At 36.9% G+C, this 15,034-nt stretch overlaps 1 protein-coding gene across 4 annotated transcripts; it reads right to left on the bottom strand.

Annotated features, from left to right (window-relative positions):
* Positions 1–1,433: 1,433 nt before the first annotated feature.
* Positions 1,434–13,749, bottom strand: LOC109084152 (CCR4-NOT transcription complex, subunit 10). 4 transcript variants are annotated; one of them, XM_042740489.1, is made up of 19 exons: positions 13,571–13,749; positions 13,133–13,227; positions 12,885–13,046; positions 12,650–12,800; positions 12,342–12,481; positions 9,931–10,008; positions 9,589–9,672; positions 8,714–8,831; positions 8,385–8,534; positions 8,022–8,227; positions 7,421–7,542; positions 6,933–7,109; positions 6,689–6,769; positions 4,230–4,343; positions 3,633–3,763; positions 3,509–3,544; positions 2,463–2,587; positions 2,240–2,315; positions 1,434–2,086 (listed from the first exon to the last, which is right to left on the bottom strand). In XM_042740489.1, the coding sequence occupies exons 1-19, from the start codon at positions 13,587–13,589 to the stop codon at positions 1,920–1,922; spliced, it is 2,232 nt and encodes a 743-aa protein (XP_042596423.1). In that variant the 5' UTR covers positions 13,590–13,749; the 3' UTR covers positions 1,434–1,919. The 4 variants fall into 4 exon arrangements, with proteins under 4 accessions (XP_042596423.1, XP_042596421.1, XP_042596420.1 ...); XM_042740487.1 differs by having other exon boundaries at positions 2,463–2,590; positions 8,022–8,224; XM_042740486.1 differs by having other exon boundaries at positions 2,463–2,590; positions 13,571–13,748.
* Positions 13,750–15,034: the final 1,285 nt, after the last annotated feature.

The following is a 15,034-nucleotide window of genomic DNA, read 5'->3' as shown; positions in this document are numbered from 1 at the left end:
ATTACATTCATTTAAACTGGAGTATACCATTTCATTCATTTTATATTAAAATGCCTTAACACTTTAGTATAGGGCCCAATTCTCACTATTAACTAGTTGCTTATTAGTATGCCTATTATTAACATACTGGCTGTTTATTAGTACTTCTAAAGCACATATTCTGCATGACCATATTCTACATCCCTAATCCTACCCAATACCTAAACTACCTTACTAACTATTAATGAGTAGCAAGTTAGGAGTTTACGAAGGCAAAATTCAGTCAGTGGTTTGTTAATAGCGAGAATTGGACCTTAAAATAAAGTGACCAATGTCTCTCACATATCTCATGTCTAATATTTGACAAATTGGTTGCTAATGTGTATGAATTTGTACGCTTTCATACTATCTGCTTACACCCCGGTGACGGTTAAGTTTAGAAGTGGGGTTTAGTGGACCTTAAAGGGATAGTTCACCCAAAAATTTTAATTCTGTCATTAATTACTCACAATGTCATTCCAAACCCGTAACAGACTTCAGAACACAAATTAAGATATTTTTGATAAAATCCGAGAGCTTTCTGACCCTGCATAGACAGCAATGCAACTACCATGTTCAAGGCCCAGAAACATGGCAAGGATATTGTTAAAATAGTCCATGTGACATCAGTTGTTCAAGAATACATTTTGTGCACAAAGAAAACGAAAGTAATTACTTTATTTAACAATTTCTTCTCTTACGCATCAGTCTTCGGTTATTTTTGGGTGAACTATCCCTTTAAAGCATAGTTTTTTTCCCCTAAAAATCTTTCATTATACAAATTCATATGATACCAGCACCTTGTAAAATAGTTACATTTACCTGTGAGATCAGGTTTAAAATTTTGCTGTTCCCCGTTTTCATGTTCCATTTCATGTATTTATTTGCTTTTCAACAACTCTATGAAACCCAAGCCTCAGCTGATCCTAGGGGTCGCCCACCAACAAAATCCCAATTTAACCTTAATGCATGAAAAAGCATGGCTATGAATAAAAAAAATAAAAAAAAAAACACTTGCTGAGCTGTATTTATTATAAGAAACCAACAGCTGGCCTCTGTAATTTGCCTGCATTGGCATAGTATTGTTTACTTGTACACATGATTCTAGAAAAAAAAAATTGATTTTACAAACATGACAGGCCTCTTGGGGAACAAGAGCTGCATTTGGAACTAGCGTCAGATGGCTTAAAAAAGAGCTCTTTTTCTCCAAGGCATCATTGACAGCACGTCAGATCGGTGCAACAATGGGGAGAGATGTGGGTGGAAAAAGAGTGGGTGTGGGGCCAGAGAGATTTAGCATAAGAAAGACCCAGCATGAGAAAGGTGATGGGCCACCCTCAGGAAAAAGGGCAAAAAGAGGAGAGACCACACATGAAAGAAAGCCGACATCTGTCCACCCACGCCAGAGACGAGCCTTCACAAATCAGGACATTTATTTGAGTCTTATGCACCAGTAGAGAAGGAATCAAGTTATACAACTGAGATGTTTAAAAGCTACATTTTAAAGAGTTTTTGCCACAACTGATGTCAGACAAGTGTCCATGATTTTACGCAAATTAGAACAGTGACCTTTGGTCCATTGATTTTTGACAACCACATGATCTCTCTCATCGCGATATAAGGGCTCCATGCAGATTTTCAATCGTACTTTCCAGAAATAATTTACTCATAATCTGTATAAGTTCATATATGGCAGTGTCACTGACCGCATAAATGTCACAACACTAATACGTGTAAATAAAATTTATTTATAATTTCATAGACCCCAAAACACAGACATATTTCTAACAGACAACCGTTTCTTGCGTGTTTTTTCCCATCCATCATGAGTTGCTGCAGCCTCATAAATAACATTAAAAAAATGTGTTTGTGCATGTTTTTGGGGGTCCGAGTAAGAGGAATCACTTGCGCTGTACTTGTGTAAAGGAGGAGGGGGTCTGTATGGGCTGTACAGGCTGGGATGACTGGAAGGGAAGTGGTTTCTTACGGAGGTCAGGGGAGGAGGCGGGCTTGACAGACGGGAGGAGCTGGTTCCGTTTGATGATCTGTAGCGCCAGCTGTGTGTTTCCTGCCAAAGCAACAATCACAGTTTTAAACGATTACTCAAAAAATGAAGTGTCAATTGATTCCAGGTGAGGAAAGGTGACTGGCCACCCTCCGGAAAATATAGTGACATTTCCCAGCAGTCACTGTGTAATTACAGTCTCTGTGCATGACTCACCGTTCTGCAGTTCTAAGTAGACGCCCAGTAAAATGGCTTCTGGAGGAATCTCCTTAGTGTTCACCATTGAAGCAGCTTGGAAACAGAAATACAAATTTTTTGAAGACTGTTTAAGCACTGTATCTATCCAGTGTCCAGAGAAGATAATTGCATTATTGTCATTTTATGTGTTTAGTTACAGGGACATTGAAATTGGACAGCTTCACATGAGACGAGTGTTTACCTGATGGAGGCACTTGCGGGCTTTCTCGTACTCGCTCCTCAAGCAATACGCACTGCCCAGATTGAAGAGCATTGTGGCCCGGGCAGAACTTACTGAGCTGGGGTAACACAAAGGTGTCTGCTTCCCTGCTGCAACACAAACCAAAATTAAATACATAAATATGCAATAAATAAGACTACACATTGTCTTCCTCAACTTATCTCTGCTCTAATTGTGGACGATTAATCAGGGCATGTTATTCTAAAGAAATATTATATATACACATATAAAATCATCTTTATAAAAATGACATAATGAGTGTAATTTTTTTTTTTAAACAAATATCATGAAACCAAAATTTATAACTGCCAGTATTTTTTTTTATCTTTCACATTGCATTATCAAATTATATATATATATATTTTTTTTACAAAATTGCGTCAGATTTTCCATATATATATATATATATATATATATATATAGATATATATATATATATATATATATATATATATATATATAAACAGAAATAGTAATCCTTTTTATAGAAAAAAAGTCAAATTTGTCTTTTCAAGTATTTGATCTTTTAATGACAAAAGATAATCTTAGTAATACTTAAAGCCTTTATGTATTATGTATTATAAAATTAGTTTTAATGCATTAATTATGGCTTGTAATGCACCTTATAATGCATTGTACAAACTCATAATGTATTAACTGTTACTACAATTATTCATAACACTTAATTCATTGTTACACTATGCATTTTAAATTGGGTTATAATTATTTACGACAAGATATAACATATTACAACTTTAATTAATGCATTATACCCTTTAATAACCCTTTATATTGCATTACACAAAGGCTTTAAGTAAATTGTTACCATATATATATATTTTTTTTTTTTTACTTTTACTTTAGATACCCTAAAAATATCAAAATGAATTTTTGAATTCTGAAATGTTCAGACATGTTCATCGTAGAAGAGGAATTAACTTATTTAATTTTTACTTATTTATCTAAGAAATACATTTAAAATAGTAATAATAATAATTAAAACTTACAGGATTCCACAGGCTCCAGATCTCCTTTATCAGAAGCTGTCAATAACAGCACAGACATATGTTAATAATCGCACATCATGCCCTTCGACATCTGTATGTTTTGATTATGAGTGCATTTTCATACCTTGCTCTTGTTCGCTGGATGACACCCCTAACGAGACGTCAGTAACGTTCTCTGGGTTAAGATGTGCGATGGCATCAGAAATTCTGTCCAGAGAGATCAGGGCTTCAGCTGCATACAGGTGACCCAGGAACCTGAGAACACAAGCACCAAACAACTCATCAAAAATGGAGCTGAATACATTATTTAAAGCCACTTCCCCCGACAAAGACTAAAGCTAAACTGACTGCTTCACATTGTGTATTGCCCACTTAGTCTCAGCTTCATCTCTGTCTGGGAAATATAGCGAAAACAAACCAAACCATTTACAGTAAGTATCACAGTTTGGAATAACAGGACCTTTACAAAATAGCATTTGCTACAAAAAAAAAAAAAATAAATAAATAAATAAGGTAACTTTTTTGTTTGTTATTTTTCCCCTAGGACAAACGAGAGTGGTCAGGCATAGGTATGATTTTTTTGTTTAACAGGTTGAACCAAATGTTAAGCACTCAGGGTTGGCCATTTTAGGAGGGCAAATATTTGCTGAATGATGTGAGTGTTATAAGTGCAGGACCCATAAAAGATATAAATCAGCCAGAAAAAGAAAGACTGACTCACTTGAGCGATCCTGAAAGCTTAGTCTGATGCAGGAGCTTTTCTGCATGGTTAAGAGCCATTAAGTTGTCCCCAAGAGCAAGAGCCACATATGCACTGCAGGCTAGAATTGAGCACCTGTGAGGAAAGAGAAGCATGCTAATGAAACTGTTTTCAACACAAGGACAAAACTGTTTTATTACTGAAACACTCTTTGTATGAATCAGTGTACAGCAGCCATAACAAACCCAAGTACAGGAAATGTGTCAACTGCCTCACAAATTCTCAAATCATTTAAAGATGAAAGATCAGTAAAACACCTTCAGATGTAGTAAGAGTATTGAAATTGTTTTTAAAATAAAATGTAAGACTTGATTACTTTTTTTTTTTAACCTGCACAAATTAAAATGAATAGTGTCCATACAGAACAAACCCGTACAATCTCAAAATAACTCCTGTATCTCGCATTCTTTTACTTCCAGTATTTTCCAGAATGTCACTTTTTTATTATCTGAAACATGCTGTGAGTTATATAGCAAAGTAACATAACACGCAGGAAACATGCACACATCTGGATTCCCGCCAAACAATAGAAGTAACCTAAGCTTATTTATATAGCATTTCAGTTTAATTTTTAAATAAAATAAAATATGCTCATAAACTTTGTTTTATTTATCAATATTTTACATTCATTTTTAAATGTAATAATAAATTGCCACATACTTAAGATGTTTTATTCAGCATATACTGTACATGCGTGCCAATATCCCAATATGATATAATCTGATAAATTGTAGCATTTACATGATGGCTTTTTGATTCTGATTGAGCCATCAATCCGATCCCCAACATATTATTTTACCAATATTAGCTTAAAACAACATTTTGCAATGCAATGGACAAAAATGTGTCCAATGAAAAGACTGTCTTTGGTGACAGGTCATATTTCTTCAGCCAGTTAAAAAACACAGACACCTGTCTGTGGAGCTTTGTGTGTAGTACAAAGAACTACGGAAAGCAATCATTTACAAAAAGGTAATAAATTAAATGTATATATCTCGGGTGATCAGGTGGCTCACTAAAATGGGGACAGTCCCATCTGGTCACTTTAACTACATCCAGCAACAATTTATTACATTTTGTCAAAAACGATTATGTCATGTAATATTTTTGAATAAGTCTCAAGTGCAGTCTTTGTCTGCTGAGTTTTAAACCATTATTCTTGCAGAATGAGAATGAGTTCAGATGGGTTTTGTTTTTCATAAGTACTTTTGTTTGCAACTTGTTTAGCTTTTAAATTGAGTTTTGATGTGAACAGACCATAACAATCACATTAAAACTTACTTTAAAGATAAAAATGTTGAATATAATTTTTGTAAAGGAAAAGACGGGGAAACGCTCTGAGTGACTGCCTGTGACACAATAGCCTGCAGGATTCCAGGAAGAGCCCTTTGAGAAAATGGGGCTTGGGCTCGTAAAAGTGTCAGTGTATCAGTGTGTCAGTGCAGGGTCAACACAATCCACACACCACACCTCTTCCCTTCACAGGGAACCACATCCGGCCAGCCCTCCGGAGCAGACTGTCCCGCTGGATCAAAGATGGGGGGAAGGGGAGAGAGTGGGATGGAGGTGGGGTAGAAGGTCTAATCAGTTCCTGAGGCAAAACTAACGCGAGGGAGAATGAAGTGGGCGCATAAAATAAGAGAGAGGTGGGCTAGCCGAGGGAGAGTTATTCACAATTATATGTCTAACAGAGACTGTATGTGTTAAAATAATGGAGGTTAACTGGCTTTACTCTAATTACCACTCTTATTAGCAATTGTTGCATTTTATGCTGTTAATGGATTTAGCCAAGAGCATTTGCCATATCGATATTTTGCATACAGTAGTCCCAAATTTAGCGAATCTAATTCTAAATCAATATGCGCATATTTGTAAAGGAAATTTAAAAGTGGGACTGGTTCATATATGCATGTTTAGAATAGCATAATACCATCTGTGACTAAATTTGAACAGAATACATAGTCTGAAATACTGCACAAGGCTCTTCTTGACCAGTCTGATGATTAAACCGCAAGACTTATCAGCTTTCATTTATTCTTCTTGGCTCATAATTTATTCTGCAAAAGTAAAGTTGTTTTGCTACAAATAAAGGTAGCTGTTTATAACAAAATTAACATGCTGAGGTCATGTGAAAAATGTAGCATGCTACTGCTTGAAACATGTACTGTATATTGCATTCTGCATTTCTCATGTCAACATGTATATAAAAAAAAAGGATTCCCCTTTCTGAGCCGGCAAGTGCCCTCTTGAGGAAGACGACGTGTCTCGCATCGGAAACAGGAATCTGTTTTTGCAGTGTACTGGCTAACAGCCTTTGCCACACTGAGTCAAATCAATGTGTTAAAGTCATTTAAATCTTCTTCAGGTCATTTTTATTACGTGTGAGAAATAAATTCCAGAAAAGTCTCCTGTAACCTCACCTGAGATTCTCCACCTCTTGCTTTCTCAAGGGCGATGAGGGGGCAGCAGGAATGAACTTGTCTCCCTCTTGAGTCTTCCCACTGTCAGTCAAAGAAAAATTCACACATCACCAGATTATCAGCATCAAAGGGTTGAAAGAGTGTTCTTTAATGTGTTCAGAAAATTCAATCTTCTGCTGTATTGGATCTAGTTTGGGATCTGTTATTGCCAGCGTTGGTGGTGCATGCATGTTTATACATGTACCTGCAGGCATCGCTGGTCTCGCTGGTTTCTGTGCTGCCTGACAGACTGCAGCTCTTTGAGCCGTTGTCAGGTTTGCTGTCGTGCTGTTGGTGCTCTGGGAGCAGGAGCAAAGCGTTACGCAGACAGATCGCTGCAAACTCCATACTGGCCACTGGGATTGCTGCTGACTGGCCCTCACTGCACACAAACACATGTATGTGTGTAAATCCATTTTAGCATGCCAAGTGCATTAGAATGACTTTTTAATACGACTGAAACCTACAAGGCAAGATACTGCTCTCAGAAATCACTTAAGGATTTAAAATGCTACTTCTGGGAAGAAAAGCAACAGGATGACACCTTCTGGAGACACTGTGACATTACAGTATTTTCAGCCATTTGAAATCTAGTTACACTGCTCCAACCAATCTCACACAGCTACTTTTCTAACATCATTATACTACGCTAGCAAATGTCAAGACCTGTTAGATTGAATCACCCTTCCTCACCTGTAAATGGTGTTTTGCGTGGACTGTGATGCTAAAACAATCTTGCGATGATAGCCCTGCCCAACAACAGCCTGCACAATCCCCTTTTTACTGGGCAAACCTTTTGTTTCCTGCTCCGAGCTCTGAAGGAAACAAAAAAGGTCATAAATAAATGCATCACCATCTGAAATAATTATACTGTAAAGTGATGTGGAAACATTGTTGGCCAATTTTACACTTTGGTGTCATTTAGGCATTTTATGGGAACAGGCTTTTAAACAAAGAAATACACACTCGTCCAAATGTTTGGGGTCAGTAAGATTTTTAAATGTTTTTGAAAGAAGTCTCTTACCAAGAAATATGTGTCTTGAGCTCACCAAGACTGTATTCATTTGATCAAAATCACAAAAACGTGATACTGTGGAATATGATAATTTAAAACTGTTTTATATTTAAAAATTTTTAAAAATGCAATTTAAAGCTGAAACAGCCATTACTCCAATGATCCTTCAGAAATCATTCTAAGCTGATTAAATGATTAAATACCTGTAGAAGTACACCAAGTTTTTTCAAGGGTCTTTCATTCTAAATTTTAATTACACATGTTGGTTAATGTCTGTACCCCTTTATTAGCTGTGATGCAGCATTCAGCGAGCCTGAGCCAGAGTCGAGGGTTGGAGTGATACACCTGCACCGCCTCCATCAGACACTCAAACGCTGCCAGCGGTCGACCGATATGAAGTAACTGTATCCCACAGTTATACAGCAGCTCATAGCGCTTATTAGCTAGCAGAGCACACATGGGGATGCCTGTGAACTTCTTAGCTGCTGTGAGGAAAAAAGGCAATAAAACACTTAATTAACAAGGCTGCAAAATATTCATAAATAAATTGTATATAATATAATCTATTATCACACTGAGAAGTATGGTATATCCCAAATTCTGCTGTATGATCTGGCATGTAAAAGTTCTTGTTACTCTTACCCTGCCCATTACTGCCATCACCAAGCTGGGCGCATATGTGGTCATTTTCTTGAAGTGCTTTTTTAAAGTAAAAAAGACCCAGGTTGTGCTTCCCCATGGCAAAATGGATACAACCGAGATTATTCCAGAACATACATCTCACGCATTCACCTTTAAGCAGGGAAAAAAGACAAGCCTGAGTAAATATATTCCAGGAAAGAAAAACTTAAAACATTTGAGCCTATTGATATTTCTAAGGTGTATTTTGCATGTCTAGTACCACTTCTTGGAATCAAAAATGTAAATAATTATAGTGTCCAAATCTCACATGAGGGTTTTTAACTGTGTACCTGTTTTCAAGGGTCCTGGATGCTCTGCGATATTTGAACTGTTGAGGAGTTTCACAGCTTTACGATAATTTCCCCTCAAATACTCAAAATTACTCTTCAGAAAGAGTGAGGGCGCAGACTGCGGGAGAAATGTGTAAATACAGTCAGCCAAAAAATGCATTCAAGTGCCCCTATTATGGATTTTTGAAAATGAGCTTTCATGCAGTGTGTAACACAGCTCTAAGTGAATGAAAATATCCTGCAAAGTTTTAAATCTGAAAGCGAACCGTGTAGAAAGTTATTGCTCTCAAAAGAAAGAGTCAACTCAGAATCATTGAAACGAGTCATTTTTAAAATGAATCCCAAGCCGTTTACATGTTAACATGTTTACATGACGTTAACATGAAACATTAGCATATTCCCTGCCCACTTATTGGGCACGCAGATCTGGGAAAACTTGACCATCTGTCGATTTTCGCATTGGTCTGAATGAAAATGCTAATTCATTCTGTGTCACTAGGTGGCGCTTTTGGAGCGGTAAAAATAACGGTTTCCCCGGTAACGCTGTACAGCACTGCGCTCACAAACGTTGCTTTATCAGGCATGATGAAATGAAAATGAAATCGACCAATCACCGCAGATTAGCATCATGCAAAGGAGGGGTTTGGAAAAATGAATCAATGGGCAAACCATTTGAAAGTAGGTAAAAATAAATGCATATTATAAGACAATGAAAGTGTTTTTTGACCTTGCATGCATGTCAACCTGCTGTTGGGGACTCCCAAAACCAAAATATGAAGCTTTCATCACCCATAATAGGGGCACTATAAATTACAAGTGTATTACATGAGCAGACGTACCTGACCAACGTTTATAGTATGTGTAAATCTACTCACATTTCCAGATGTGTTCATCACAGATTTGATTTCCCGTTTACAGGCCTTCAGTGACTTCATCTGGATATAGGCTCGTACTTTATACTGCACACACACACACACACACACACATCCCAAACAGCTCAATTTTTGACAAAATGTGACAAAACGTTGTTGTTCATGGTTGCTAGCGGATCAGCATACATTGAAGCATTTTAGATTCAGATTTATTTCTGAAGATACAGAACTAATTAACAGTGTAACTCTATTGCAAACCTTTAGTATTACATTTTTCATCTGAGTGCTGTAAATTGGCAGCACGCTCTGAACAAGTTTAACATTCATTATGCTCACTGCTCTCACCTGGTGCATCTTTGATTTAGCTGCCTCGATCATAGCCGTGAACTCTGCTTTCATAGCAGTAGATTCCTTGTTGGTGCTCTGTACATGACACATGATCCAAAAAGTTAAAAGTCAAGGAAACAGAATCTGGAGCAACAACTCGCAATTTTTCATCTCACAAAACTGACATATTAATCCATTCTTTACTTTCTAGAGCATGACCTGGTAGCTACAGCCAGAGGCCAAATTTTACAAACACTGATTTACAATCCAAAATGCTTTCTATCACTTTGGCAGACCATTAAATAATAATAAGGTACACTTCTGTTTAAAAGTTTGAAAGCAGTAAGATTTATATTTGAAAGAAATTGTAATATTTATTAAGCAAGGATACAACAAATTAATCGAAAACACTTTACATTAGGGAACACTATTAACTAGTTGCTTTCTAGCATGCATATTACTATCATAATGGCTGTTTATCAGTACTTATAAAGCACATATTAATTAATATTCCGGATCCCATAATCTGACCCAGTACCTAAACATACAGCTAGTGTACTTACTATCAATATGCAGCAAATAAGATTATTGAGGGAAAACTCTTACTGAGGAGAACATGTGTTCCCTAATCTAAAGTGTTACCAACTGATCAAATGTGACAGAAAAATGTGTTACATAAACTCTATTTTATTTAAAGGGGTCATATGATGCGATTTCAAATTTTCCTTTCTCTTTGGAGTGTTACAAGCTCTTGGTGAATAAAGAAGATCTGTGAAGTTGCAAAGACTAAAGTCTCAAATTCAAAGAGATATTCTTTATAAAAGTTGTGATTCGTCCACGCCCCCCTGAAACGGCTCGTTCTAACACGCCCCCACACCTCTACATCAGTATGTGGGAAGATTTGCATAACGCCGCCCAGATGTTCACGCAAAGAAAGGCGGCGTACCTTTTATTCTCGTTGTAGTATTGTTGTTGCAGCCACCGCCATGTCGTATAGACGCTGTGTGTTTCACTGTGAAAGCGAAACTACTTTGTTTGGCCTTCCAAAAGAGGACGATATCCGCTTCGTCATGCCTGGGGCTGATCCGTGCTGGTCGCTGAGGAAATACATCGACTTCGCACTGTGGATCGCTGAATCGGCTTTCACCAAGAAACGAAGCGGCGTCCAGCCCGGGGTCGTTACATGTGGTAGCTGCAAGACCAAGCTACGCTCTTTCGTAGAATCCGCCTGCCGCACCGTTCTCAAGCCACCCGCCTCAGCTCACTCTAGACTGCGGCTCATTCAAGACAGCCGCGGCTCACTCTAGACCTCCGGCCTCTGCTCACTCAAGGCCGCGGTGTGTGACGCTGTTTTGTTGAGAAAGCGAAACTACTTTGTTTTTGCCTTCCAAAAGAAAACACGACTAGAAGTCCTGTTTATATCACGTTTATAATGGGTTTTATGTTTTTGTCTCGTCGCTCTGGCCGAACAAGGCATCACAATATGTTAAGAGGGGTAACATTTCCGTCACACGCTTGAGGCATTCAGCCAATCACAATGCGCTGGATAGCTGGCCAATCACAGCACACCTCGCTTTTCAGAGCGATGAGCCTTGTAAAAATCGACGCGTGTCAGAAGGCGGGGCATACAGGAGAAACAATAATGTACAGTATGTGGAAAATAAAGTTTTTTTAACCTTAAACCGCGTAAACACATTTCATTAAATCAAATACACAAAATAATGTTATTTTTAGCAGCATCATATGCCCCTTTAAGAGAAATTATGTTCTTTGATATTTGTTCCTTAATAACTCTGGAAATAAAATATCATGGTTTCCAAAAAAAAAAAAATGTTTTCATTACTGATATATTTCTTCAGTACTAAGTCAGTATATTAGAATGATTTCTGAAGGATGTGAAGCATATAAAGATCTTGAAGACTGGAGATGGAATACATTATTACATTTTGAAATATATTAAAATAGGAAATAGTTATTTTAAATTGCAATAATATTATTTATTAATATTTAGGGTTTACTATTTGTTTGATCAAACAGCCTTACTGAGCATACAATGCTTTTTCAAAAACAAGCGCAAAATTTTTTTAATAATAAATATATAATTACAAATCTTACTGACCCCAAACTTTCGAAAGAAGTAAATTTGGTACATAAGATAACACTCTCATGGTAAATAATGCTAATATTTTATATATATATATATATATATATATATATATATATATATATATTTATTTTATTTTTTTAAGAAGATACCAATGATGGATAAAATACAGTGATTTAGCAGTGGTTAAAATGCACTTTGTGCAAATTTTTATTACAGATGTAATAACACCTGTAACAACATTTTAACAACTGTAGTGAGAACAAGTGAGACAGGGTAAAACAATCAAAAATGTAAATAATCGGAAGAGCCAAATATCTCTGACCTCTCCTTTGCCATTTTTGCTGTTCCCATCCTTCACAGCGAGCTTCTCCAGCACAGCCAACAGGTGTAGTGCCTTCTCTGGCTGGAAGGTGAGCAGGTATAGATCCACCAACAAGAAACAAACGGCCTGAGCAAACTTTTCTCTAGGACAGAGAAACCCATCAAGCCATGCCACACTATTGCACCAGACCAGTTAAAACACTTAATACTTTTGGAGCTAGTCCAGGTGCAGATAAAAAACAACAACAACAACAACAAAAAACTGCTCAACACTATACAAGATCTTTTCATTTGCATCCTGAAACATACCAAAAGGTTCAAGAAACTGGTAGAGCTTCTCCACGATGGATATAGCTTCTGAATACTGTCGCATGTGGTAATGAATCACCGCTTGATTGTAGTAGAGGATACTGTTCTCAACATCATCCAAACCATCAATATCATCCACAGCTGTGTGCATCTGCAAACGACGATCAATTACCATCAGTACTCTAATGACAAGGCTTATAACAATGAGAATTACGATAGAGATGTAATATCAAACCTGATTCTTCAAGGTCATTAACGTCTGCTTCAGGGTGCTCGTTGTTGTCTGCCCACTTTTATAAAACTCAGTAATCGCTTTATTCATTGTAATCTTGTAGTCCTCTTTATTAAGCTCCTGAAGGCTGTCAAGGTGTTTCAGGGACTCATCATAGCTTCCAGTCTAAAGAAACATCACATTATATCGTCAACAATGACCTCCGGAAACAACCATGGATACAATCGCATGCTCAGATTATAGTTATTCACCTTAAAAGCCTCAAACGCACTGGATGCCATCTCCTTCTCCTGATCTGAGATCCCCGGGGAGGAAATGCTGTCATGTTTCATGTCGCCAGCTTGATCTTGAGAGGGAACAGATGCAGTTAAGTGACAGACTCAAATCATGCAATACCTACCGACAGCATTAACCACTATATATGACTGGAAACTACACCTTACACAAAATGACACGCATGTACAATCAGCATTAGGCCAGTTCATGCATCGCAGTTAGCTATCTATTTGGATCTCTTTACTCATTATTGCCCAAATTGCACATTTTTAACTTAATAAGATACATGTATACGAATATAACTACTAAATACGTATTTGTTGGTGAAAAATCTTCTGTTTACAGTCCCGGTAACGCTCAATAACAGCTGCAGTGTTTATCAGACTTGACTGAATATTACACACTCCGCTCACCTGAGCTTGTTTCAGCCATTCCTTTAAATGTATGGACGTTAATTTACTTTTACAAGAGGTAAAAATGTAAGTTAATTCGCTTATTTGAATATCCAGACAGAAGAGTAGCAGGTGTGTCACTCCACTGCAGATTCAGAAGTCCGCCATGAATATTACCCACAACCGCCGCGCGAGTGTTTTTTTTAAACCGGCTTTTATGTTTGCGATCGCCACCGAGCGGTTTGGAGGATGAACCGCAGCTGATCGCTGCTTAACGCTTGCTCAACGAATAACATTTTCTAAGGCGAATAAATGAAAGAATATGCTTGTTGAACCAAATCAACAGTCTATATTGTTTCAGGAATCTATTACATTTTTATTGCTATAAAAAAAAGCTTTGCAGTGAGTCTACCTCAAAATCAAAAACTGTGAAAGAGTAGGAAGTAATCCTATACTACATTTTTGTTTAATGATGAAAAATTTGCCAAACATAATAATATTTTTCATATTAAAGGACTTTGCAAATATGGGAGGTTTATTTAAATGGGAATATAAATTAGACCTAAATTTCTGAATCACTTCAAAAGAAATTAAATTAAAGGATTAAAGCAATCTGAGCTCAAACACTGCTTGGTAGAGTTTCAAGATACTAAAAATAATAAATACAATTATGTGTTAATGTGTGTTTATTTTTGTTCTGAGTATTTTAATAGCATTTAATGATTATGAACATAAAAGCATTACAAAAATTAATAATATACCATCCATGAAACCATGCTGACGTGGAGGTATGTATAATTACAATATAAAATTATTTTGAGTATTATTGCTATTAACCTTATTTTCTAAAATAAGGTACATGTAATATAAAAGTAAATATGGCAATGTTTTTGCAACAGCTCCAAGTCTCACGCGCAGTGTATAAGTCACCGTCCGAATCCGTTCACTTATTTGTTCACTCCTTTCTGATATAGTCCACTCAACTGCCATACACTGTATAGGGATTAGTGAACGAGTGAACGAGTGAACGAGTGAGAGATTTCAGACACAGCTTTTGAGTTTGGCCTCATCACACACCTGCATTTGATTTCCCTCTCGGATCACCCACAGTGAGTTACAAACTTCCAAAATTTCAACCACAACAACTTTGGAATGTTTTTAAAGAGACAAAAGTTTAAATGTCATAAGTAGATAATCTCATTCTGACTCATCTTTGGTGGCAAACCTGGACCCAATTTATAGAAGGATTATTACTGAAAACATCAGAGACTCACTTTTCTTTACAAAGGCCTTAGAACATATATGAAATTCATGTAGAAACCACTAGATGTCAACAGTATCAAAGAAATTTAACCACTCTGTCTCTGTCCACTGTTATTAAAAGCAATAAGCCATGTGAAATCAAGGTGTGTTTTTAGTTAAGGCATTATTCTGCTATGTATTTCATTAGTGTATAGCAGGTGTGCCCAACCTTATTGATTATTA

Source organism: Cyprinus carpio, chromosome B16, assembly GCF_018340385.1.
Source record: "Cyprinus carpio isolate SPL01 chromosome B16, ASM1834038v1, whole genome shotgun sequence".
Taxonomy (NCBI): domain Eukaryota; kingdom Metazoa; phylum Chordata; class Actinopteri; order Cypriniformes; family Cyprinidae; genus Cyprinus; species Cyprinus carpio.
This window is presented reverse-complemented; position numbering and strand designations above follow the sequence as displayed.

What these genes read in the sequence shown, in the direction of transcription:
- LOC109084152 (XM_042740486.1), bottom strand. An exon ending in GCAAAAATGGCAAAGGAGAG is followed by an intron (nt 10,009 to 12,341) that starts GTCAGAGATATT and finishes TGTCATGTACAG; the next exon opens with AGCACCAACAAGGAATCTAC. An exon ending in TCTGGAGCCTGTGGAATCCT is followed by an intron (nt 2,591 to 3,508) that starts GTAAGTTTTAAT and finishes TTTGTGTTGCAG; the next exon opens with CAGGGAAGCAGACACCTTTG.